The sequence below is a fragment of the Convolutriloba macropyga genome, chromosome 10 (genome assembly GCF_964194025.1).
Source record: "Convolutriloba macropyga chromosome 10, txConMacr16.3, whole genome shotgun sequence".
NCBI lineage: Eukaryota > Metazoa > Xenacoelomorpha > Acoela > Convolutidae > Convolutriloba > Convolutriloba macropyga.
In genome coordinates, this window is record NC_134477.1 from 32,037,371 (window position 1) to 32,062,105 (window position 24,735).

Sequence of the window (24,735 nt, forward strand, 5' to 3'; positions counted from 1 at the left end):
AAGTTTTCCCGGTTTATCTTATCGTACGTATGAGCTTGAACTTCCAACCATTTCTGAAATTCAACTAAAGTAGTTGGTGTTTCAGTTGATGTAACATTGTGCTCTGTCCATTTGAGGAGGATGTAATGCGGGACTGTTTCTTTAGCTTTCTTCATAAGTTTTGAGCTCTGTAGGTCCGCTGTGTATCTCAAGTATTGGAAAGCTTGCACTAAACGTTTGAAGAACGAAGCAAGGGTACAAAGTTTTGTTTGCGTTTTGTTTGTTATAGTCATTTATTGATTTCCAGTATTCCAATTGATTTATGAAGGCGTTCACCACTATTGTAGGATCACCAAAATATGACATGAGTTCGTTTAAAGCTGTGCTGTAATAAGCAGGATCACATGAATACGCTTGAATTACATCTTTTACTTTGCCAGTAACTGCAGTTTGCAAATATATGATACGATGTGTGTCGGTTATACTGGTGTTGTTATGTACAAGGCAAAAAAATTGTTTATCCATTCGTGGTACTTCAATGGGTTGCCATCAAAGGTTTGAATAGTAAGAGGTGGCAACTTGATTGAGTGTTTACTTGTTAGATTCTGCCAATATGGAGCTGTGTTTGAGGTCCATGGTAAAGAATTGATTTCAAATGAAGGGTTTTGGGAACTTTCAATTGATATTGGATGTAAAACGCTGGAAATCTGATGTGAATGTGGAAATTGTTATTCGAGTTTTCGCTCTGCTGAAGTCAGTGCTTGTGGGGGAAACGTTTAGATTGACGGCGCAATGGGAATACTACCAGTTAATGGTTTTAAACAGGTGGTTTGTTGAACACCAAACGGGTTGAGAGGCTCAATGCCAACGGTTCGACGTGTGACTGCGGCTGCAATTGAGTAAAGCTTCCAGGCAAAATTTTATTCTCTGTGTTTTTCAATTCCTGTCCATTATGCAATGGTAAAAAATTTCTGTTAGACGTTCGAAAGTTGTTCACGTTTTGGCAGGAACTTTCATAGAACTGGTTAAAATTTGTCATTGTGTTACTCAGTTCAGATGTTTGTTTTGTCCGAGGCAGATCAAAATCTAGGTTCTGTGGGTTTTGTTGACGGTAATATTTGACAGAAATGTGATTTATCAGGCGCGGATTATGTGTTCCTTGGTATTTGGAACAGCCCATGGTCTTTGGTTCAAATGTTTGCGTCTGAAACCGTTCCTCGGCAATATCTCGAGAAAATTCAGATATTATGATTTTTGATTGAAATTGATTATTAAGGTTTTCCTGAGGAAAATGGTTTTGAAATTTATTTTGCGTGCGTACAAAACTATGCGGCTGAATTGAATCATTGTCTGATTTAAATTGCTGCTGGTTGACTATAAAATTATCAACAGCAGATAATGATGTATCACTGAGACCAAAACGATCGGGATTTTTTGCGACGGTGGTCTCAGGTTTCGCAAAATTTTACTTCTGTAAAATTACTTTTGTTTTACTTCTGTTTCGGATTCAACTGTGGTATTGATGTTAATTGGTCTGAATGAACTAGATGTACTCATTCCGATAAAAAGGGGATTCGTTGTTGCCATTTAAAAACTTTGACATCATTGGTTTGGTCCTGTGGCATTCGGACAAAAACAGTGATGGTTTCTCCGGTCTCGGTGGTAAAGTTGGTGTTTTCGTGGAGAATGATGAACGTTCTGGGTTGCCTGCTCTGGAATCTTGTTAATTGATGGCGAGCAGCTCCGTGGGGTTAGATATCTGGCAGTCGTATGAGTTGTTACACTGACATCATCGCGTATCCTAGTTGAAGATTGGCTGAGTAGTCCATCGTCATCTAAACTGTCAGTTTCGTTTTCAAATTTCTCTAGACGTGACAGAAGGTTTAAATATCGTTCCATGACAGATGAAGTGCTGCTGGAATTCGATCTTTCTTTTAACACGGCATCAAGTGTTGTTTTCATTTCGTCAACATTTGCTTTTGCTATATTGATGAGCAGGGTGAGTGATCTGAAACTCTTTCGCTGATCGATAGCAGATTGTAAGAGGTCCAGCTATTGCTTTTTGAAACTGAGCTCTGAGAGTTTTAATTTGTTTGACGCGTACTGACAATTTTGACTGTTCTTCTTTGTCATTTTGCTCTTGTTGGTCTTTTTCGTAATAACAGTTAAAAAACGGCTTCGAAACCGGAGCGACGCAAATTTCAAAGTTGAAAAACAATGTTTATGGCACTGTGAGGCTAACCAGCTCCAGATTTTTTTGTTGTTGAAAAATTCGACGCAATTTTTCTGAAAAAATAGAATTCTAGTGTTTTTTTGTGCTAAATCTAGCTAGTTTTATCTCTGAAAAAGAGAAAAAAAAACTAAAACTTTTTGCTCGCGCTTGTTTCGTTATTAAAATAAACACGATCAAATAATTGCTAAACTCAAGAATATCAAATTCTGCTCTTCAGTAGAATAAGTGTATGGCTTTTGAATGGTTTTTATTACAAACTTATACAAGGACTAACACTTTTTTTGAAAGGGAATAAAAATTGCTTAGAGATTGCTACTGCTTAGACCCTGTGTCGGAAAGGATCAAAACGTTTTTTATGCGGTGCGAATAGGCAACAAGAGCTACAGACACGCAGACAAGACAACTCGATTTGTGTTGAAGCTCATTTGAAACTCCATCTCTTTAAGTTGAACTGCTTGTTTTTTGTTTTCTTTTCAAAACTTTTGAAATCTTTACTTTGAAAATTCCTTCCGCTTTTGTAAGTGCTGACACTAAGTGTTGAAGATCATCTGCAATGGTAACTACTGACACCAAAAAGCTCTCTTCTTCTATCTGGTGACTACTGAGACCAAAAAGGGTCAAGCGGACTTCTTTCGGCAACTTCTGAGACCGCGGAAGGAAAGGAAGAGACGTCTGAAATTTCCAACTCAAAGGATTGTTTGAGTGAGCGAATTTAGGAGGGGAATTATTTCGAGCTTTTGACTTTCTTGCATTTGAGCTGAAGAAAAGAGAGTTCTGCACTTTTACTTTTTTTCCTTTTTTTAAAGTTGTCTTCAGTGCATACTACCCCATTAACTAGGCGCGCGGCTAGTAGCATGCAATTAAGGTCTAAGAAAACACAAATTACTTTATGGTTTTTTTGAAGAAGCGACTTAGGGACTTTTCTCTCAGTTCTTCACGGTTTTGAAAAACGGTTTAAAATAAAAATTGTGCAGCCTGTTTCGAAATGAAGTGAGGGGGTTGATTCAATAAGTTTTTTTTAAACTCGATTGATATTTTAAATAAACGTTAAAAAAATGTGTTTTGCTTTCTGTAGGTCAGAGAAGCAATTTTGCCTCCTTTCTGTTGCTTCTTTGCAGTTTTGCAAAAGTGATAAAAAAGCATTTATCAGCTTGTGCTGAAATAAACTAAAGGGCTGGGTTCAATAGGTTTTCTTGGATCTAATAAATGTTTTAACCAAAACGTTGCAAAAAATTTTGAGTCAAAGAAGCAATTTTGCCAATTTTAGGCTGCTTGTTTGTAAAAAGCTAAATCAATGAAAAAATTTTGAAACGTGTTTTTTTACAAACTGAGGGGGCTCAATGAATAGGTTTTCTCGGGTCTACTAATTGTTTATATTAAAACGTCAAGAAAACGTTTGTTGAGTCTTTTTAGTCAAAGATGCATTTTCGCTAAATTCAAGCTGCTTTTTTACATAAATGCAAAATCGATAAATTAATATAAAGCTTGTCTCGTAATAAACTGAGAAAGCCCAATGGATAGGTTTTCTTAGATCTACCAATTGTTTATATCAAAACGTCAAGAAAACGTTTTTTTTTTTAAATTTTCAAAGTCAAAGATGCAATTTTGCTAAATTCAATTTGCTTCTTTTTTAAAATGTATAAAGATAAAAACGACTTCAAACTTGAGCTAAAGCAAACTGAGGGGGCGCAATCAATAGGTTTTCTTGGATCTGCTAATTGTTTATGTCATACCGTCAAGAAAACGCTTTTTGAATTTTTAATGTCAATGATGCAATTTTTGTCAAACTCTAGTTGTCTCTTTGTTAAATTGCAAAGTCCGTAAACTAACTTTAAAACTTGTATTATAGCAAACTGAGGGGGCCCAATCAATAGGTTTTCTTGGATCTACTAATTGTTTGTATCATAACGTCAAGAAAACATTTTTGAATTTTTAAAGTTAAAGTTGCGATTTTTGCCAAATTTTAGTTGTCTCTTTGCTAAAAAGCATAGTCCAAAAACTAACTTGAAAAATTGTATTATAGCAAACTGAGGGGGGCCAATCAACAGGTTTTCTGGGATCTACTAATTGTTTATATCATAACGTCAAGAAAACGCTTTTTGAGTTTTTAAAATCAAAGATGCAACTTTTTGTCAAATTCTAGTTGTCTCTTTGTTAAATTGCAAAGTCCGTAAACTAACTTTAAAACTTGTATTATAGCAAACTGAGGGGCCCAATCAATAGGTTTTCTTGGATCTACTAATTGTTTGTATCATAACGTCAAGAAAACATTTTTGAATTTTTAAAGTTAAAGTTGCGATTTTTGCCAAATTTTAGTTGTATCTTTGCTAAAAAGCATAGTCCAAAAACTAACTTGAAAAATTGTATTATAGCAAACTGAGGGGGGCCAATCAAAAGGTTTTCTTGGATCTACTATTTGTTTATATCATAACGTCAAGAAAACGCTTTTTGAGTTTTTAACATCAAAGATGCAAATTTGTCAAATTCTAGTTGCCTCTTTGTTAAATTGCAAAATCCGTAAACTGACTTTAAAACTTGTATTATAGCAAACTCAGGGGGCCCAATCAATAGGTTTTCTTGGATCTACTAATTGTTTGTATCATAACGTCAAGAAAACATTTTTAAATTTTTAAAGTTAAAGTTGCGATTTTTGCCAAATTTTAGTTTTCTCTTTGCTAAAAAGCAAAGTCCATAAACTAACTTAAAACTTGTGTTATAGCAAAACGGGGGGCCCAATCAATAGTTTTTTCTTGGATCTACTAATTGTTTATATCAAAACGCCAAGAAAATGTCTTTTGAATTTTAAAAGTCAAAGATGCAATTTTTGCCAAATTCTAGTTGTCTCTTTGTTAAAAAGCATAGTCCAAAAACTGACTTGCAAAATTGTATTATAGCAAACTGAGGGGGGCCAATCAACAGGTTTTCTTGGATCTACTAATTTTTTATATCATAACGTCAAGAAAACGCTTTTTGAGTTTTTAAAATCAAAGATGCAACTTTTGTCAAATTCTAATTGACTCTTTGTTAAATTGCAAAATCCGTAAACTAACATTAAAACTTGTATTATAGCGAACTGAGGGGGCCCAATCAAAACGTTTTCTTGGATTTATTAAAAAATTTTCATTTAAAAGTTGGAATAACGTTTTTTGATTTTTGACGCTCAATTTTTTCGTTTTTTGAGCAAAAATTTCACATTCACAACTCAACTAAAAAAAGTCAAATTTAGGTCTACCTGAAGTTTTCTTTTCAACTTGTAATCTTGCTGTCATGTAGATTTTTCGCGACAAATCCAAAAAAATGTTTTTGAATTTTTCCTATGCAAAAAACGCTATATCGTTTTTTCGGGCAATTTGTGTTTTTTTTCGTTAATTGCTGACTTGTAGTTGCTCACGGCTACTTCTTTCATAAACCATCTACCAAAAGCTCGTTGGGGGACAATTTTTGTATGTTTGAGATTTTTTGTCGCAAAAAAATCACGTTTTTTTTTTGGATACGTCTAACCGGGGAAGGGACTTCTGAGGTGACGTCTGGAACCTCGGGCAATCATCTCATAGTGACTTCTGCAACCAAAAAAGTCAAGCCGTCTTGATTGGGTGACGCCTGGAACCCTTGAAGAATATCTCTTTGTCTTTGATGACTTCTGAGACAAAAAAACCGTCTTGGGTCTTGGGGGGCTTTTCTTGGTACTGCTGATTGAGTGGGACTAGGAAGTCCTTATATAGTTGTCCTCTCGCTCATGGGTCCCAACCCATTCTGATTTTTTATCTGCACAGGCGTATATTAGGGGTTCGAACTGCTTATTTAGCCGGACTAGTCTGTATATAGTTGTCCTCTCGCTCATGGGTCCCAGGCCATACTTGTTCTTTCTCTACACAGACGTAGAATAGGGCTTCGTACTGCTGATTGAGTGGGACTAGGAAGTCTGTATATAGTTGTCCTATCAAGCCAAAAGTTAGATCGCTAATCTGTTGGTGACTGCATCCGTCTAGGGGGAGAGGGGAGGGCAACTTGGCACTGTTTTTTTGTCTTGGGGCGGGGCGAAAAATCCGTTTCAGTAAGTTGATTATGTTTTTTAATCACGGAAGTAGGTCTCGATATTATGTAATGAAACATATATTCTAGACTTTTGTTTGCTCTTATTTGGTTGCGACTTCTTGTCAGATGTTTTCTGGAAAGAGTAACTCTCAGGTTTTTGGAGGTAGTTTTAATCATCAGCAAAAAAGTCATGCTTTTTTTGAGTTTCCAAGGTCATTAGGGAACAAAATCTTTATTTGTTAATGTCTTATGTTTCTAAAAAAGAACATTTTATTAACCATAACAGTCACAACAAGTAACAGAGAGTCTGACAGTAGTCATAATACTGCCTGGAGTGTGGTTATTTACTTTAGTACATAAGTGTAGTTAAATTAAATTAAACTAATTCTTAGCTCGACCAGATAATGCTGATTCTTGAGTGTGGTTTATTAACCTTAAATCTGATAGATTTCCAACTAATCGACCCATAAGTTGTATATTGTTTATTATCAGAAAAAGAATTAATACAACATTTTTTTCAATTCTTTTGGGAAGGTGTTTTCTTTTCCAAACCCCTTAGTTCTTTAGGAAGTGGATTCCATTCCTTTGATGCAGTTTTTATTATTGAACGTTCTACTTTTTGAGTGTGACATATAGAATTAAAAAATATGTTACAGCTTCTAAGGTTTTGTCTGATGCACCAAGTGGGCAAGGTTGTGACATCCAGAGGATTAAACGCGAGTAAAAGACAGTTTCTCAGTTTCCACAAAAAAGTGGTTCTTTTCAATTTGATTAAATATTGAACAGGGAGAATAGAATGCTTTATCTTGAGATCTTTTGTTGAGTCCACTCTATTTTTAGAGTAACCAGCGCGAATGGCTCAATTTAGTTGCTTTTCAAGCGACATAAGCAAATTTTTCTCAGCTTCCCGTCTTGGAAACAGAGAATTTTGTCAATATGTACCCCAAGATACTTGACGCTGTTGGACTCTGTAAGATTTTGTTCCCGATTGTTATTGATTCAGATTCGCTGAAATTAATTTTTTTTATTCAGATTCGCTGAAACTTCTTTATTGATTCAGATTCGCTGAAAATTATTGAGATTCGCGGAAATTTATTCAGATTCGCTGAAATTGATTCAAATTCGCTGAAATTATAAGAATTCACTTCCTATATAAAGATTTTATTTTCATTCTTTTTTGCTAATCCTAGAACTGTTTCTGATTTGTAGTTGCTTCATCTTTTTTTTCTAGTTTTGTTCAAACCAGTGGTAAAATTTTTTTATGGTCATGAGTTGTTCATGTGAAGCTGAACTCATAGATGTTAGTTTCTTGTTTATTTTCAGTTGCCAATTAAATCTTTGTCATCTTTAATAAACTGAAAAATTTTAGCCAAATAACACGATTACTTTCAAACTAACCCAATTTTGATATTCGGAGGGCAAATTTTTGCTATAATTGTTCCGACACACTTTAGCGGGGAAGAAGCTATACTCAAATGGGTTTTTTTGATCAGAAATTTTCGGCCGAGCAATATTAAGGCATACACGAGCCGATGTGGGCTCTTTTTACAGCCTTAAAGTATAAAGAGCTAGGGGTACTGATTTCTGCGCGCGAAGTAGGCTCACCTATATCTCTCAGACTAACCGGCTCACTGAAGATATATTTCAATTGTGACGATGTATAAAAGGCTTAACACCGGAGTCAGAGTTATACACATCGTGCAACTACTCTAATAGACTGACTATAGTTAGTGGAGTTATCGGTATATAGAAGAGAAAAGTGTGTTCTCAGTCTCTGATTGGTTGGAGGAGCGCATCTAGTATTTCAACTGCTACATTTATCCGGGGTTAAAAGTTTTAAATCCGCATTTGTGATTTGTAGCAGAAATTTTTCGGATGGGTGATCCTCGATGTAAATGAAGTGATGAGTTGTGTAGTCGTCGAATTGAAGTCGACTTGTGCCGTCGTCTGGAGTCCCTGTCAGTGAAGTGTTGACTGGTGTCGTCTGTAAGTTGCCCACCTCAAGTGTGGAGTCAGTAGGGGTGCCAGTTACAGAGTGTGCTGGCTAGTAACGTCAGTCCTGTTAGAGTACCCAACTGTCTCTCACTCCTGTAGTGAGTGTTTATTCCCCGTTGGTGGATTGCTTGTAGTCTTTATAGTCTCTGTCTGGTTGTACAAGGAGATTTCTGTTTATTTCTATCTGGTAGAGGGTTTTCGAGTCGGATTTACTAGTATACGATCTGATGGAAATCCATCTTTTAGCTACTGTGTGAGCTTTTTTTCCTTAAACTCAGTGGGGAAATATCGGGCGATGTGTTTTCGCATAGAGTGGCAAAAACAAAAAATTCTTTATGGGATCAAAGTTTCTGAGTGTTCACTCGCAATAAGTGAGATTTATTATATAACCGTGGCTTAAATATTAGGGTGACGTGATTTTGGTGTTTGCATACTGGAGGCGGAAAATCATACGCACAAATGGGTTAGTCCGTGAAAGTGGTGTTGGAAAAAATGATAAAAGTGAATTGTGTGTATTATTTTTGTTCTGTTGACTTTGTGGGTCTGCTTGTTCACATCCATCTGTGTGAGATGCAAAAAAGCAAACTGTAGGTAAAAAGAGTAGTAGTTCTGGTACATGTGATAGGGGGCGACATCTTTCGTGAAGAGGGTTTTGAGATAGTCATTTTGACAATCTGCAAGGGCGAAGAAGTATTTCGATATGTGCCAGAAGCGTTCTGTAAAACGGGGACTTATCGGGAAGTGGAGAAACTCAAGTGGGAGTTCCTTATCCCGTCCTTCTTCTAAATACTTACTTTCTAACTGTCCCAAAGAGCATGCGCTTGCTGTCGATTTCAACGTGTGATGTGGTGGAGTTGAAACGTATTTAATCCTCTCGGGGACATAAACACCATGATACGTGTTGATGCTCAGAAGATATGCGAATTGATGAAATCTAAAATTTGACCCCCAATTCCTGTGCATGACGCTTTGTGTAGGGGCGAAAAAGTTGAGTCGACCAGTGCAGGGTGGATGAAGGTTGTGAACCTCTGGGGGGACTTACAGTATGGCGTGCAGGCGACTGTGTGGCCTGCATTGGCGAGGAGTGGACTGGGTACGTTTCATGCGCCATAGCCCTGGGGCGACTCCGTGGGGAAGGATCCGTGTATGGTTAGATATCTGATGAAGTTGGCCGATCATAAGGGGGGCTGAGGGAAAGTTTGTTGAGTTGGTTGGGGTCGAACTGGAGGGATCGTCGGTCCATATCTGTGTGATGGCGGAGTTGTACCGACAAATGACAGTGGTGTGGGCATCACTGGTGGTGGGTAGATCAACGGCTGGCTTCCTGGTTATGGGCCACAAATTCGACCAGAGTAGGCAGAGTTGGGGACTACTGTTTCGGGTTCTGGTCGACCCGATTGTGCTGCAGCAACTTCATCGGCCCAGGAAGAACTATGTGGGGGTTTGGTTGGTGGCTGTGACACCGTGATTGGTGATCGCGACGCCAGGGAAAGCAACTGCGGCACTGGTTGAGAGCTTAATAGAAGTTCTTGTGACGAACTTATTGGTCCGATTTGTGTTGGAGGGCTTGTGTTGCTCTCTCTATATAGATGTACTTCCCCTGACGACCAAGAGTAAGTGGCGGGTGAAAGCAGTGGATTCACCCGCGCGTGAGTTGCTGAGTCCACAGACTGTGGCTGTGGTAAGGCTTGGGCCATTGCCAAGAGAACCGGCGTTTGCATCTCGCACACAGGCTCTGCTACTGGCGGAGTATTACCAAGGGCGTAAGAGGAGAGGGCGGGATGTCGTCGACATCCAGCGTGATGGGATCATATGCCGTCGGGTCGACATTTGGGGAGACAGGTGAACCTTCTTCTTGTGTGCCAGTAGTGGCATTTTTAGTGTCACTAAAACAAAGAAAGTGTCAAACACGAATACTGGGTAAATTTAGGATTAAATATTCTGGAATTTTCCGATACTCAGGATCATCCTCAAAAGAATCAATAGAAAGTGATATAGCACATGAGCGTTTGTGTTTTCTTCATTGAAATGTGTATAAGTGCAACGACCGAAAATCAGTTTTTCGATGTGATTCTATCGGTAATTCATAGCATATATATATATATATATATATATATATATATATATAAATATATATATATATATATATATATATATATATATATATATTTATATAGATGTAGGAAAAGTAGAAGCTTTGTATTTACTAGAGTTTTTGTCTTTTGGAGAGGAACATTTCTTTTAGAAATTCTCCAACTTTCTGTATAATAGAATCATTTTTTGTTGAGAGGCTGGATTGCAGCTGTCAACAGAGTGTTTGCCCCTTTTCTTGGGTGACGGTGGTTAATATTGAGAAGAATCAGATTGTAAAACATTACAGATTAATTGTGATGATAATCCATAAAATCCGGAAGTGATAATCTTAGCTAGTGTGATATTAGGACCTAAAAATGATTTAAGATTGTACGCGTTAAGTGCGTTACAAAAAAGTCCAAATAGATAATTGAATACAGTCCATATTAAACAGGCACTGTAGAAATTAAATACAGTCCATCTAATGGCTATTTTTTTGAATATGTACCAATGATATCCAAATATTCCATCGAGGAAATCTTTTGAATATTTGCCGTTCATCAGGTCGCGCCAATTAAGACGGCAAAGTGTAAATTCTTTTCTGTTAATAAAGATTTTTTCGAAATAAATTTTTTTGACTTTGTAGTTGTTAAAACTGTGCTGGTAATTGTGCTTGTTTTGCAAGATCTGCAAAATTGACAGCTTTTGCAACTTCAAATTTCGGCGGCGTCATCAACTAATTGGCTAATTTTGTTTATCTATAGAGTTTATCCAATCTCTTTGGCTTTATTTGCCAGGTTGCTGTGCAGTGAAGTCCGCATAGGTGAAACGGTTTTCAACTTCTTCAGGCGTGAAAATTCTAACTGGGTCTCGCGCTTTAATTGGATAAGCTGTTAATCGGTATGAGTCATCGCCATCCGGATCAAGTGATATTTGCTGATCAAAACGTTCAGCTTTATATGGTGCTTTAATAGACCAAGGGGAGTTCTTGCGTGTTACTTCATATATAAGTTGAAGTATATTTTGATAAAATGTGGGAATTCGTTCGAAACATCGATTTTCTAGAACATAAAGTGGTGAAGAGACGGTTTTGCATTGAAAAAAGAAATAACATTAGTATTTTTTAGTGTAGTGAATGTGTTCCGCTGTCCTGTGATAACATAGTCAACCAGTGGAAAATATTTGTATGAGAAGAACAAAAGCAGTTTGCTTTAGATCTCTATGAACATCCCACAGTTTTTTAAAAATTGATAGACTTGTTTGTTCAATACCAAGTGGTACTCAGCTGATCATATAGTCAAGTTTAGCGTGAATCTCTACATTAGATCGTACAGCTCCGAACCAATTTTTTTGACGAAAATTTTTGCATTTTTCAGACTTGCGATAAACTGGTGATTCTTGTGGGATTACATATCCGTCACGGATAACTGCTTTAGTAAATGTTGAAACTTAGGGTGCTTTATTTGGGTTGATTATGTGTACATCCTTCAATTCTGTTGAGGGTTTTCCTGTGACGAAATGAAAACCTATGTGATAAAAGATAAGACATCTTGTAAACAAAAAAATGTAGGAGAATCTAATATCTCTTCCTAGAGAAGATCTGCGTCTTTTGCAGAACTTATATATGTTTTTATAAGGTGGGTGAAACCTTCTATTTCCTGTGCAGCAATTTTATGTACGCTGTCTTTTTGTGATTGTAAAGTGGCGGGGCAGCGCTGGCGCTAGGCGTTTTATAAACCCGAACGACGGTTTCCTAATCGCACCAGCTCTATCTGAAGGTTGTATTTCTGTCCATTTTCCATTGAGAAATTCAAATAGTGTGTCTGATAGAGGGTTAAAAAGTGTGTCATAGGTAAGTGAAACATAAGTTATGGTTAGTGGATCACAGATAAAAATAATTGGGCCCTTTGTGAGTTTAGCTCCATATATTTCAATTGAAAATTGAGGAAAAGCTATGCGTGAGATTTGTGACGCTTTATCTGGTAGGTTTAGGAGAGGCTGTTGCTCTACGGCAAAATAGTGGTATATTAGTTGTTTAACGGTTTTCAGAAGTCAATTTAATTCACCTGGTTTTGATATTGTGCAACTTTGAAAGGTAAAATTTCTTGTAGAAGATTTTTGTTTCTTTGTTTAAGGATAACTAATTGTAATTCATTGGAATGTGAGTCTGACTTGGAGGGCGTTTGGCCAGTGTGACGGCTCATTTTGTTAATTTTGATAATTTCTCTTTTTAAAATTTTGTGTTTCCTTTTTTCGTTGGGGTTTTGTTCCCGTTTTCTGAACTTTCTGTTTGAAAAATTATAAAATTGTATGAGCTAGAATTAAGTTTCTTTCTCAAAAGAGAATGGTGTTTTTTTGTGAATTCTTTGTTAACTGTTAAAAAAAACTGTTAACTCACTGGTCACACAAGTTAAGACAGACCCGAGGTGGTCTCCTTACAGTTTTAAAGTATATAGAGCTAGGGCTACCTATTTCTGCGCGCAAAATAAGCTTACATATATCTCTCAGACTAACGGACTCAGTAAAACACTCAAGATATAATTCAATTGTAATTATGTACAAAATTTTTATTAACGGAGTCAGAATTATACACATCGTGCATTTACTCTAAGAGACTGACTAAAGTTAGTGGAGTTATTGCTATATAAAAAAAAAGAATAGTGTCTTCTCAGTCTCTGATTGTTTGGAGGAGCGCATCCATTATTTCAACCGCTACAATATAATCATCGTAGAGAGTTGTGAGTGATATCATTAGAAAGCCAGTCCAGCGAAGATTAAGGAATTAAAAAGATTTGTTCGATTTTCGTTTCTTATAGGGAGTTATCGAGGTTTAAAATTTTGTGAATATTAGAAGTAATTCATCTGTTTTAATTCACATTTTCGTTATTTTTGTTTTTTTGTCAATTTTGCTAAAAAATGAAAAATGGTTAGCTGTATTATTATTTACTTTATCTCGTAAGACAGGGGAGGGATGCTGAAATGTTCGATATGAGTTCTTTGGCAAAAGTTTATGCTTAAATTTTCAAAATTCCGATTTTTTTTTTCAAAAATGGACCAAATTTGCATTTCCTGACCACTTGCTTTAATTTTCTGGAAGTAGACCCTTAAAACTCCGCCATATTCTCCTTTAGCTCAAAACAGAGCTAGTTGTATTTTGGCTGGCTGTAGAAGTCTTCTGGAAATACAATTTTGCATTTTTTTTCAAATTTTAACTCGATAATTGTACAAAATGCACTATTTATTTTTGACACTCTTAAAAATTTTGTATGAAAAATGATCTATTTTGCAACAATTTAAACAATGAAACACATTTGTTAAACATGCAACAGTATCTGGGCTGATCTTGACTTCACTATGGATCCCTAACATAAATAAATTTTTAGATTTTAATGGGGCTCTTTTTTTAACATTTCCGCTATGTAAATGTATTTTATTTAAATTACTGACAAGAGTTTGAAATCAGCGGTAATCTAATGACAGATATTTTTTGGAGTAATCTAATGACAGATATTATATGTCTCCGATCAATTGTTTCTGTGAAAAATTTACAGGTTTCTTCAGTTGTTAGTCAACTCTTTCAATTGTTATCTAGTGTCTGCTATTACTTTGAATATATCTGTTTTAGGAAAAAATCGGTGAGTTTTTGAACTTTGCACACTATTTCATTTTATTTTTCTCAATTTCGATCAAATTCCTTTGCTTTGATACTACGCGTTTTCAATTTTTTTGAGCATGATTGCCCTTTTATGATTTTTTTTTTGGTTTTTTGTCGAATTATTCCATTATTGACAAGTTCAATTCAAATTTGACAAATTCAATTGAAAAATGAAATTTACTTCAAAATGATTATTATCACATTATTGACAAGTGCAATTCAAAAATGTTCAATTCAGTCCCGGACGTATAACTCAACTTACTTAAATTTTTCAGTTTATAGCTTTTTGTTTTAATGAATGTCAATTTAAGTGAAAAAAAATGTTGTCTCATTTTCGTCTCCCCTAAAAAAACTATCTCTTTTTGCTTTCATTTTACTTTGTAGCTCACTCTGACTGCTTAGAAGTCTTACTTACTTCTGTTAATTTAAACATTTTTTTTGTTTTTGGTTTAATGTTGTGATTGATTGCTCCGACCATCCAGTCTTATAAAAAAAAATTTTTCAGACTTTCGTACTGTTCATTTTTCGAGTTTCTTTTTTTTGTTATGTCAACGTAGTCCTATTATAAGGACGACTCGTTGATGTTAAGATGAGGAAAAAGTTATGATGTACAAATGGTCCAGGTAACATAATCTAATTATAGTGAACATTTTGATGTCTTGAAACTGTCTGAAGTTTCGGCTTCTGTATGTTTTCGTTGTTATTTTGTGGAGTCGTGACTTAGACTCATTATGAACGAGCCCAATTGGCTTCTTGAGATATTCCAAATTAATTCATCGCTTCTTTTTGAAGTCTTTAGATTGTCATGAGTTTTGAAAGTATTTGTTTTCATTACGTATTCGAGTTTTTGAGCTTCGTCTACTTTTAAATAGTTTTCCGTCGATTTGTTGCTCATTTTCTGTAAACACAGGTCGCAACCCATTTACAGTGAGCTATAATTTTCTTTATGACGGTTCTAGCTTTAAACATTTGTTTCTTGGCTTTGGTGGTACTGTTACTACGAATTTTCATAAAATGTTTTAGATTTTTTTATTGGCTTTCAAAGTTTGCGCTATTGAAAATTGCATAATGACATGTCTCAATTGCTTCTTATGGATTCATAAATGATCATTTTAGTGATTTCAGTTGATATGTAATGACAAAAATAACTGTGGAACTAATTGTTTTCAAAAACAGAAACGTATAGTTGAACTTCGCACTTCTTCTTTGACGACCTGTTAACAAGTCGCATTGAGGACAGTTCACCCATTTTTTTAAAATGAATTATAGGTTATTTTGTTTTGTTTAGGTTTTATCTGATGCAGTTTTGGTTTTGTTATGATTTTTTTTATTATCGACATAGAGATTTGGTCGTAAATAATGTTTGTTGTTTGATTTTTTTTATTGTCCTTTCTAGTAGTCTTATTATCAACAACTTTAATCGGCCCTCCGTCGTGGCATTAATGTATTCCATTGGTTGTTAATTGAACGATATGTATGTTTTTGAAACTTTTCTACCTCTTCATCATTTGGTAGCCAATTAAGTCAAAAATGTGGATGAGCGGGGTCGAAACATTATGTGCGTACGCACAGTAACGAGCATCCTTGTTGAAACTAAAATCAAACTCTTTCGCAGGGCGAATCACGTCAATAGTAAAGCTACGCTTATACGCGTACTTTGTTCAAAATTCCATCTACAGCTCAATCATAATCTGATTCAGTTTTCACAAACTGTTTTAATGCAATCGGTAAAAGTTTAAGTAAGCGTCATTTGGCTAGTGAAATCGATCAAAGTCAATTGATATTAACGCAAAGCCAGGATCATGATAAGACTCCACCTTGGAATTGACCATTCCGTGGATGGTTATCTTGTAAGATTAGGGCAAAAATAAGCAAATTTATGCCATACGCTTTATTATAATTCTTGATTGTGTGGAGAAGCATCGTTTGTTCGCTCTTATGGCATGTTTCAAATTTTATGAACTTGAACTGTATAAATCTTTAACTAATGCAGACCATCTAACCTTTGCACGGTCGATTTAGCAGGTTTCACGTGATTAAATAGGACGGCACCTTGTATCAACAAGAAAATAGAGGTCATAAGTCCAAAGAAGAAAGCGAACGTGATCACTTTCCTGTGAGGGGGAACAGGAAGTCGTTTTATGGGTCCCCCAGTGCCATACATTGCATTGAACATGTCCAATCCGTTCATTTCGTCTTCATGTTCTTGGGTTGCTGTCGAGGGTTTGCTTTTGGTGGGGTTTGAAGTTGATGAGGATTTGTTTGCAGCCATTTGATCTGCAAAAAGAACAGAACTGAACGGATTCACTTTTTATCCAATTTAACATTTTTGCTGTTATTAGAGTGAGACATAATGATTGCTATTGTACTGATGATGGTTTACTTGAAAATGATAGTTTATTTTCACTAGCCTTGTGACAGGTAGTGCTAACTTTCGCAAGAATGCTACAAATTATAATATTCTTCTAAGTAGACGATTGTGATAATCACTCAAATCTGTTAGAGAAATTTTTCCATTCCATGTGCTTTCCATGAGTTTCTATAATCGGAAACAAGCAAAATTAACAATTTAATTGCAACATTCTAGCAAAAACATTGTTAACGTTTTAGCCTGCGATAAGGTAAGTTGATACAATCATGAAAGAACAGTTCTCAATCTGTTTGGCTTGTTTTGAGCTGCTTTGACGATTCCTTAAAAATCCCAGTCATAACATTACGTATTTGCTCCACAAAACAACAAAAAATGAACCTAAATCGTCCTGTGCTACTCTTTTAGTGTGGTAGAGGATTTCATATGAATTAGATTTGCTCCGCCAAATTTTTATTCAAATGCGCTGCGATTCCATTAACCTGATACCGTTGATAATTGAATTGATTTCGATTAGCTATCATTAGATAAAGCTTTCATTAGGAAAAGACAAGAAATCACAAATGAATAGAGAAAAGGGTTTTTTAAAAATTGATAACCGAGATATTAAATTTTGAACAAATGATTTCCCAGAAAGTGGCAAGATTTCCAATTTGCAGAAACAAACCAAAATCACTGAAAGTGTTGAAAAGATCGAAACGATCCTCACAAACTTTTTCATAGTCTAAATCCTAATTAGGTATCAAAGCAGAAACTCATCTTGTGGAATCTCAGAAACTTAGGGAACTTAGTAATCTGTAATCTATTTTGTTGAGGGAGTAATAAATGCTTACAATATCAGTCTTAATTGAAATACAACAGAATTGCTCGAATATTGAACTTGAAAAATAGTTATGCAATGGAAGCGTAAGAAATGAATTTTGCTTTTTCAAATATTAAAACGACGTTTATAACTACAAATAAACAAAGATAAGTAAGTTTAAAATTAAAAGAACTGATTTCCTTCACAAAACGAGCTTTGAAATCACTCTTTCATTGTCTCCATACTCGTACGCCGGAGGGCTGGCATTTGCAGCTCAAATACGCGGCTCAGCAAAGTCTTCGTTGCACCAAATCACTCTCTCGGGGCTGAAATTTAGCAAATTGTTGTTGTTTGATTGCCGATTCTAGCGCAATAGGATTTTTTGCCCCTTGTGTTTTCTTATAAGCTCGTTCACTTTGGGCTGCATCATCTATTTATTCGACAGTACTTTTGACAAATTTGGTTGTTCCAAACCAAAAAAGCTGGTTTGTAGTAGAATTTGATGGTTCTCGTTGTTAAACTATATTTGACTTAGAAGTGCTCGAGGAAGCCAATTGATACTGTTGAGATGTGGTCCTGGACTTGCTCCTCAGTTGTTTAGTCTTTGATTTCAGTGGCTCACGTTTAGCCATTGAGCGTGAAAATTTTGTACTTAGCGATAAGATCACAGTTGTTTTATTCTTGCCCGTACCGAACTCCAAGTGTGTTTCAGTACTGGACCAGTATAAATGCAAGTGTTTCTACAAAAATCAGTACTGATTCAGTACAATATCGAAGGTATCAGTCATATCAGACTTGAATTACACTTGGCAAGTGATGCCCAAGTGTAAATGAACTTTTCAAAAAAATGCATGTGAAAATTTCGAATTTCAAAAAGTTTTATAACGTGCAACGATTTTCGAATTTCCGGGGTTGGTCATTTTTCCGAGGTGCTATGAAATGATGACGGGGTACCAAACAGTAAGATAGCACCCCGGGGAGTCTCAAATCTGGACCAGGACTGTTGCTGGCAACTGTTTCTCTCTCTCTTTCAGGTGTTATGAGCCGTTTCAACCCGTTTTTGGCCGGAATTTCAGAAAATTTTCATTTCAGATAATTTTCCTTTCCTAACAACTTCATTTTTACTCAGCATGCCTGTTTTCTAAATAATTTTGATTAGATTTTAAATTTTCATTGGTTCTAAATTTGAGTGCAAAATTAAACAAGGCGGCTCGTTAATGAACGTTCGCGTGATGTTCCTACCCGAGCTCATCTACATTTTTGACTTAATTGTGAACCAAATGAAGAGATAACAAAAATAGATGTTTGAGTTTAGAACAATCGTTACACAACCTATCTACTAATTGAATTACATAATGCCATGCCTCATTTCAGCGCCAATGAGATCTGACATTAAAGAGACAACGAGACAAAAAAAAAACAAACAACAAAATTAGCAAAAACAAAAATTTCACTGCAAAAACAGAATATCTAAATTTAAAAGCACATAGAAACAATGTCGAAATGCAGTCAGATAATACTTTAACTACTTAAATTTACTTTCTCCTAACTATATAGCGAATGGAAAGTTTTCTTAATGAGAACATGTAACAAGTCAACAAAGAGAACGATTAATGAGGCGAAATTCAAAAATTATTCATCGTTTTTTAAACCAAGAAATTTCAAAAGTGTTAAAAATCATTAGCTTTTTACTAAATAACTCTTGATAAATTACTAAAAAGTTATTATAAAACCAAAAGGCCCTGTCCTTGGGTAGACTAAGCCATAGAACGAACAAAAGAAAAACTTAAAAAATTACAAAACGATTTGCGGAATTACAAAATATTGCTACCATTAAAATCATTAGCTGTTATCTAAATATTGGGTATTTTTAATTCAATTCTTATTTCTAATAAATCAGCTGAATTAATTATACTGAGATTTTAAATAAGTTAATTTGGGCCACATCTGAAAACCGTTGGGATCTGTTACTACGCGATTGACCTGAAAGAAGAGAAAAATAAACACAAAAAATGGCCACTCAAAACTTTTTATAAAAATGCATATTGTGCTACAAACAAAGCATCGGTGACAAATAATATCAGTAGATATGTTATTTTTTGAAATACAAGAAATTGGATGTGACCTCTCATTGATGAAAATAAGTTACAATTTGACAAAAAGAACAACAAAAATTGAAAAGTTTGAAAAATATTAGAAATTGTATATCATAGACATTAAGACTTCAGGCTATAAATTGACTGCTTCGGGTAACATCATTAATTCAGTCCTCAATTACAAGCTTAGGTGAATTTTCACAAACTTACGTCTGCCTAAAGAACAAAACAAGCAAAAACAGCAATTTCAAGAAAAAAAAGTGTCGCAGGCATTAAAAATGAGCTTTTCACTAAAAATTTGTCAATATTTAATTAATTTTTTAACAGCAATGGGATTCTTCTTTTGTCAAAATAATTTCAATAAATCAAATATGAACAAATAAATTAGAACCACGAAATATTTGAGAAAATTCGTAGTATCAACGCCATTAAATTCATTAGCTTTCAACGAAAGCCACTAAATACGCTAAATTATACTTCCATGGGACAACAAGTTTGTTTGCCGTTCAAATTTTGTCAACAGGACATTACAACAAGTTATTGTCGATGAAAACAACGACAAAGACAGGCAAAAACCAAAAAATCAGTAGAAACATGCCAGAAGAAAGCGTCGAAGCAATTTAAATCATAAGCTCTTCTCTGAAAACTTTATCTATGATCCGTTGAGTGTCTCTTTTAGAACAATCCTATTTGAATAAATTTTGGATAATGTGTATGATATTTGGATAATGTGATAAGAGTTCAAAATTAACCAATAATACGAAAATATCCAATTTTTTTTTTAATTTTGAATTCTTTTTCTCTGAAAATTTATCAATGATTCTTTTAACGTCTTCCCTAAACCATGGGAATTATCAGTAAATGCATAATGTGATAAGATTGCAAAATGAACCAACAATATGAAAAAGTACCCGAAAACTAAAAAAAATTATATGAAAACTAGTGGAATTGAAGTTTTAAAACTAATAGGTAGAAGATAAATCCGTTAACCAGATTATTTTTGGCTGCACTAGAAAAAAGAATTTTGTAAGTTTGAAGACTGACTAACAGTTCACGAAAAATAGTTGAGGATTGGTTAATCTTCAAAAACGAAATTTCGAAAAACCGTTTTAAAAGTCTTAACAGCCATTAAACTCAAAAGCTTTCAACAGAGCTCAACAACTACGGTAAGCAATAACACGATAGCGCAAAATAAGGTTTGTCTTGCATAGATAATCATTAGGACATCACAATAAGTCTTAATATTATAAAAACAACAATAAACCCTGTGACCCTTCCCATCCGGAAGCGGCCTCTGATCAGACCATTCCCATCCGGAAGCGACCTCTAATCATACCATACCCATCCGGAAGCGACCTCTAAGCATACCATTCCCATCCGGAAGCGACCTCTGACCATACTATCCCAAAACCGAAAGTGACCCCTGATCAGACCATTCGCATCCGGAAGCGGCCTCTGTTCATACCATACCCATCCGGACGCGAACTCTGATCATACCATTCCATTGAGCTGTCACTTTTAGGATAATGCGATAAGATTTCAAAAGTAACCAATAATACGGAAATATCGAAAAAAATTTAAAATTTTTGGGAAATCTTGTGTCATTGAAGTCATATTACTCAAAGTTAGAAAATAAAACCTCTAGTCAGATCAAATTTGTTTAAAGTAAGACGGCAGAGGGTGCTGTTATAACAGAGACTGACTTACAGTTCACGATATTAAGTTTATGATTAGTTAATGTTCGAAAAAATTTTCCGACAAATTATTTTGAAAGCCTTAACAGCCACTAGCTGTCAACTCAAAGCTATAGATATGTTCGCTTAAATCTCATTACGGAAAATATTGCACTGTTAATCAATGAGTTTAGGCCATAAGACCTCAAAAACTTAGTGAAATCTCAAAAGAAATTCAAAATTTCATCTAACGAAAACTCAGATTCGAAGCCGAAAAAAACATGAGGAATTCCTTGAAAATGACTTTTTTTGTTCATTGAGCTTCATTTGACTGTAAAAGAAGTTCGTCATTAACGGAACCCCGATATGAAAAGTGACTTGTCTCTAGGTGACTTAAAAATTCAAAAAAAGTAGAAAAGTTTTGTTAAAAAAGAGCTCTCAAATACAATTCAATTTTTTTGATATCGAACCTCCCTATGAGATCAGACCTAATCTTTTATTATCGCTTTTATTTTATTAGGAACACAAAATTGGTTCGTTTTTTGCAAGAAATTTAAATTTGAATTACTATTTTTATGGAAAACATCTTAATTTGAAGAAAAATCACACTAAAAGTGAACAAATATTCCGTGTTCACACAAAATTTCAATCCTCGATAACTCCTCAAAAAACAAAGAAAATCGAGGAAATCTTTTTAGTTTTGAATTCTACGCTGGACCAGCTTTTTAATGATATTACTCACATTTCTCTGCGATGATTACATCGATCGGCCAAAATTGTCTGAACAAAAAAAACCCATTTGAGTATATAGTTCCTCCCCCCCCCCCCCACAAGTGGGATCGGAACAGACAACTCACCTCTGAACTCATTTGGATATTTAAATTGAGAATGCAAGTTCAAATAGCGGTCACCAAAGCTAGATAACCAAAAACTAAGTCATAACTGATGTATGTCAGAACTAGGCTTGCAACCAAATTTTTTTAAAAAAATTTTAACTAAAAATTGTATTTAAAAGTAGAGGAAATAATTAGTTATCCATAGACCAATCCAAGAGCATATTAATCACCATTGATAAAAATGATTTGCAGTTTATATGCTTTGCCCAAAAATCACGAGAGAAAACGCAAAACAGTAGTCGAATTGGCGCAAAAAACAGAAAAGGGGCCCTTAGAACTGAGAAAATGAGATCCGAATCTAGTTTTCCAGATCATCCAGTTTTGTTCGAAAAGAACGAGAGAGAATAGCCTCAAATTGTTTCACGGTCACCAGAGCTCGAAAAATTGAAAATGGTGACAAAATTTAACAAAAACTAATAAAAAAGCCCAAAAAATGGGAAAAAACAGTTTGAAAAGTTAATGGTTCTCACAAAGGTTGAAGCTCAATAACTCTTTAAAACAAACAAGAAAATTTTAAAGAGTTTTTTTATACTATACGCTTGACGGGCTTTATAGTGATACTACTCGACTGAACCAAAAAACCCAGTTCAGCATATAGTTTAGCGCCCACAAGTCGGGTCAGAACAACCAGATCTTCAAGATCGGCAATTTACATGCAATTAATATCCATTCCGTTGATAAGCATCTAGGATCAGAATATTTGTTCTTCCATTTTGCGATGAATTGTTTAAAATATGGTTGGTTGGGTTGTAGTGTTATGTGCGACTGCACAAAACCACCAATCCTCGAACTAATAACTCAACAAAAATTCAAACAAAAATGTTAATAAGAAAACTCGCCAGATTGTTATTTTGAGCTCGCGAAGTTGCGAGATTAAGAGCTTGACTTATGAAAAGACCATGCTGGACCAAAATGTAGTATAAAAACACCACGCTCGACTCAAACAGTCCATGAAAAACATTAGCCGGACCTAATCGTTCAACTAGACTTTGGCTTGGCCCAAATTTTTGATGCTGGACTTTAGCTCGACCTAAAATGTTCACGCAGGACCTGAAAAATATACTTCTGCGCTAGTGCTAAAATTGGCTAGTGCTCATAACGTATTCAACAGGTTTAACCACTCAGTTTTTTCCTTGTTTCTCATATTTTAGCAAAAAAATAAACGGTGCTATTATAAGTACATTAAAAAAATTTATTTTAGACTCAAATGGATTAAATATAACAAACTAAACTCTTTGTCGATGAAAAGTCCATTGTTAGAGCTCTGTTAACTAGTTGATTTCCGCCGAACAAAATCGCAGTATAGGTTCCTTGCGAAAACTAATTTATCTTAAGATTTCAGTATTTCTTATCTTTTTTGACAAAATTCCACCTGTTTATCGAAGGTGGAATGCCTGATACAACGCTAGTTTGGTGTTGCTGGTAGATGTTACACATCTAATCCCACAACAATGTAACCTCGACTTATTAAAAGACCATGCTCGAGCTTAATTTGTTTTGAGAAGACTTCACCTCGACTTTATATTGGTTACTTACTATGACCGGTTACTTACAGTCAATATTGGACCCCCTACTAGAATTATAAAGTCTTTTCAAAAGTCGAGGTCTAAACCTGGGATGATATTAAAATCCGTTGCGTTGATAAGCATCTAGGATCAGTACATTTAATTTTTCTTTTTGCGATGAATTGTTTGAAAGATGGATGGTTGGGTTGTAGTGTTATGTGCGACAGCACATCACCACCAATCCTCGAACTAATATTTCAACAATTACTCTAACAAAAATTTTAAAAAGAAAACTTGCCAGGATGTAATTTTGAGCTCGCGAAGTCGATGCAAATCAGTGGAGCTAAAAATATAATTCCTTGTTGTTGTTTTAAACTTTTTGAACTAGTCAAGAGAAATTCCTCTGCATCTCTGCTAAAAGCTGCTTTATAAATGTGTTTTTATTACTTGTTTATCGAGGAAGTGCAATGATTAAAATGTTTATTTATGCCGCAGGGTTTTCAAAAAGTTAACAAAGTCTTTTTTATCAACTTTCATTTGATTTCAGCAAGTAAGGCATTTAATTATTCGATAAGGAGCCTCAAGCAACTAGGTAGCAACAAATACGTAAGCTTAATTTACACACAACTTAATCACTTCAGCATCGGTATTCTACATTTGTTGGCATATTGTTGTCAAATTTTATGCAAAATGAACATTAGCTAATTTCTGATAAAACTCAAATGAGCACCGAGTATATTATAGAAATTTGAAATCCTGGGAAAAAGGGAGGTCAATATGAAAAGAATAGTTCCACCTCAGTCCCAATTTTTCCACAATTTATTATAGTCAAATAGCGGAAAAAGGCAAAAATACAAAAGTAAAAAACAAATGACTGACATTTTTTGCCAGGAAAATGAAAGGATGAAATCATTAATTACACGTTCTCTCAATCAGACAAACAAAATCAATATCGTAAAAATGATTATACTTATAGACGAACAAAAAATTTGAAGATCTCAGTTCTTATTTTTTTCAACTTTCTATTGCAACTTCCCTGTGGCTCTCAATTTAAACGTAGTTTTTAATTGCTTTATACCTACTATCAATATACGCAACAAAAAAATCTAACAAATTCGATATCTGCTGATTTCGGAGACAAACAGTTTAGAAACTGCTCAGTTGAAAAAACTTCTTGTGATAAAAACCAAGAGTTTTTTATCACAAGAATTTGAAAAAAGCATTCAAAGCTAAGTGTTGCCAATGTTATTGCAACTTTCAAGATGATTCAAAAACCGCCAAAATTGCAACTAAAACTTGACTCTTTTGTCCAACAACGTGAAACTTAGACGTGCTCTTTTAACAAATGATTAGACTAGAGATATGTTTTAAAACATAATTTTGGCGACCATCCGCCTTGATAATACGGACATAAAACCTTCTGAA

General features: G+C 35.0%; 1 protein-coding gene across 1 annotated transcript in view; it reads right to left on the bottom strand.

Moving 5' to 3' along the window:
- LOC142348451 (uncharacterized) overlaps nt 1-23,761 on the bottom strand; it is a 48,560-nt gene extending 24,799 nt beyond the window's left edge. Inside the window, exons 1-2 of the mRNA XM_075399812.1 lie at nt 23,609-23,761; nt 15,974-16,247 (exon numbers count right to left, since the gene is read on the bottom strand). Coding sequence (XP_075255927.1) covers nt 15,974-16,242 — 269 coding nt within the window. The 5' untranslated portion in view covers nt 16,243-16,247; nt 23,609-23,761. The remainder of the gene's footprint in view (nt 1-15,973; nt 16,248-23,608) is intronic.
- Between the last annotated feature and the right edge of the window lie 974 nt (nt 23,762-24,735).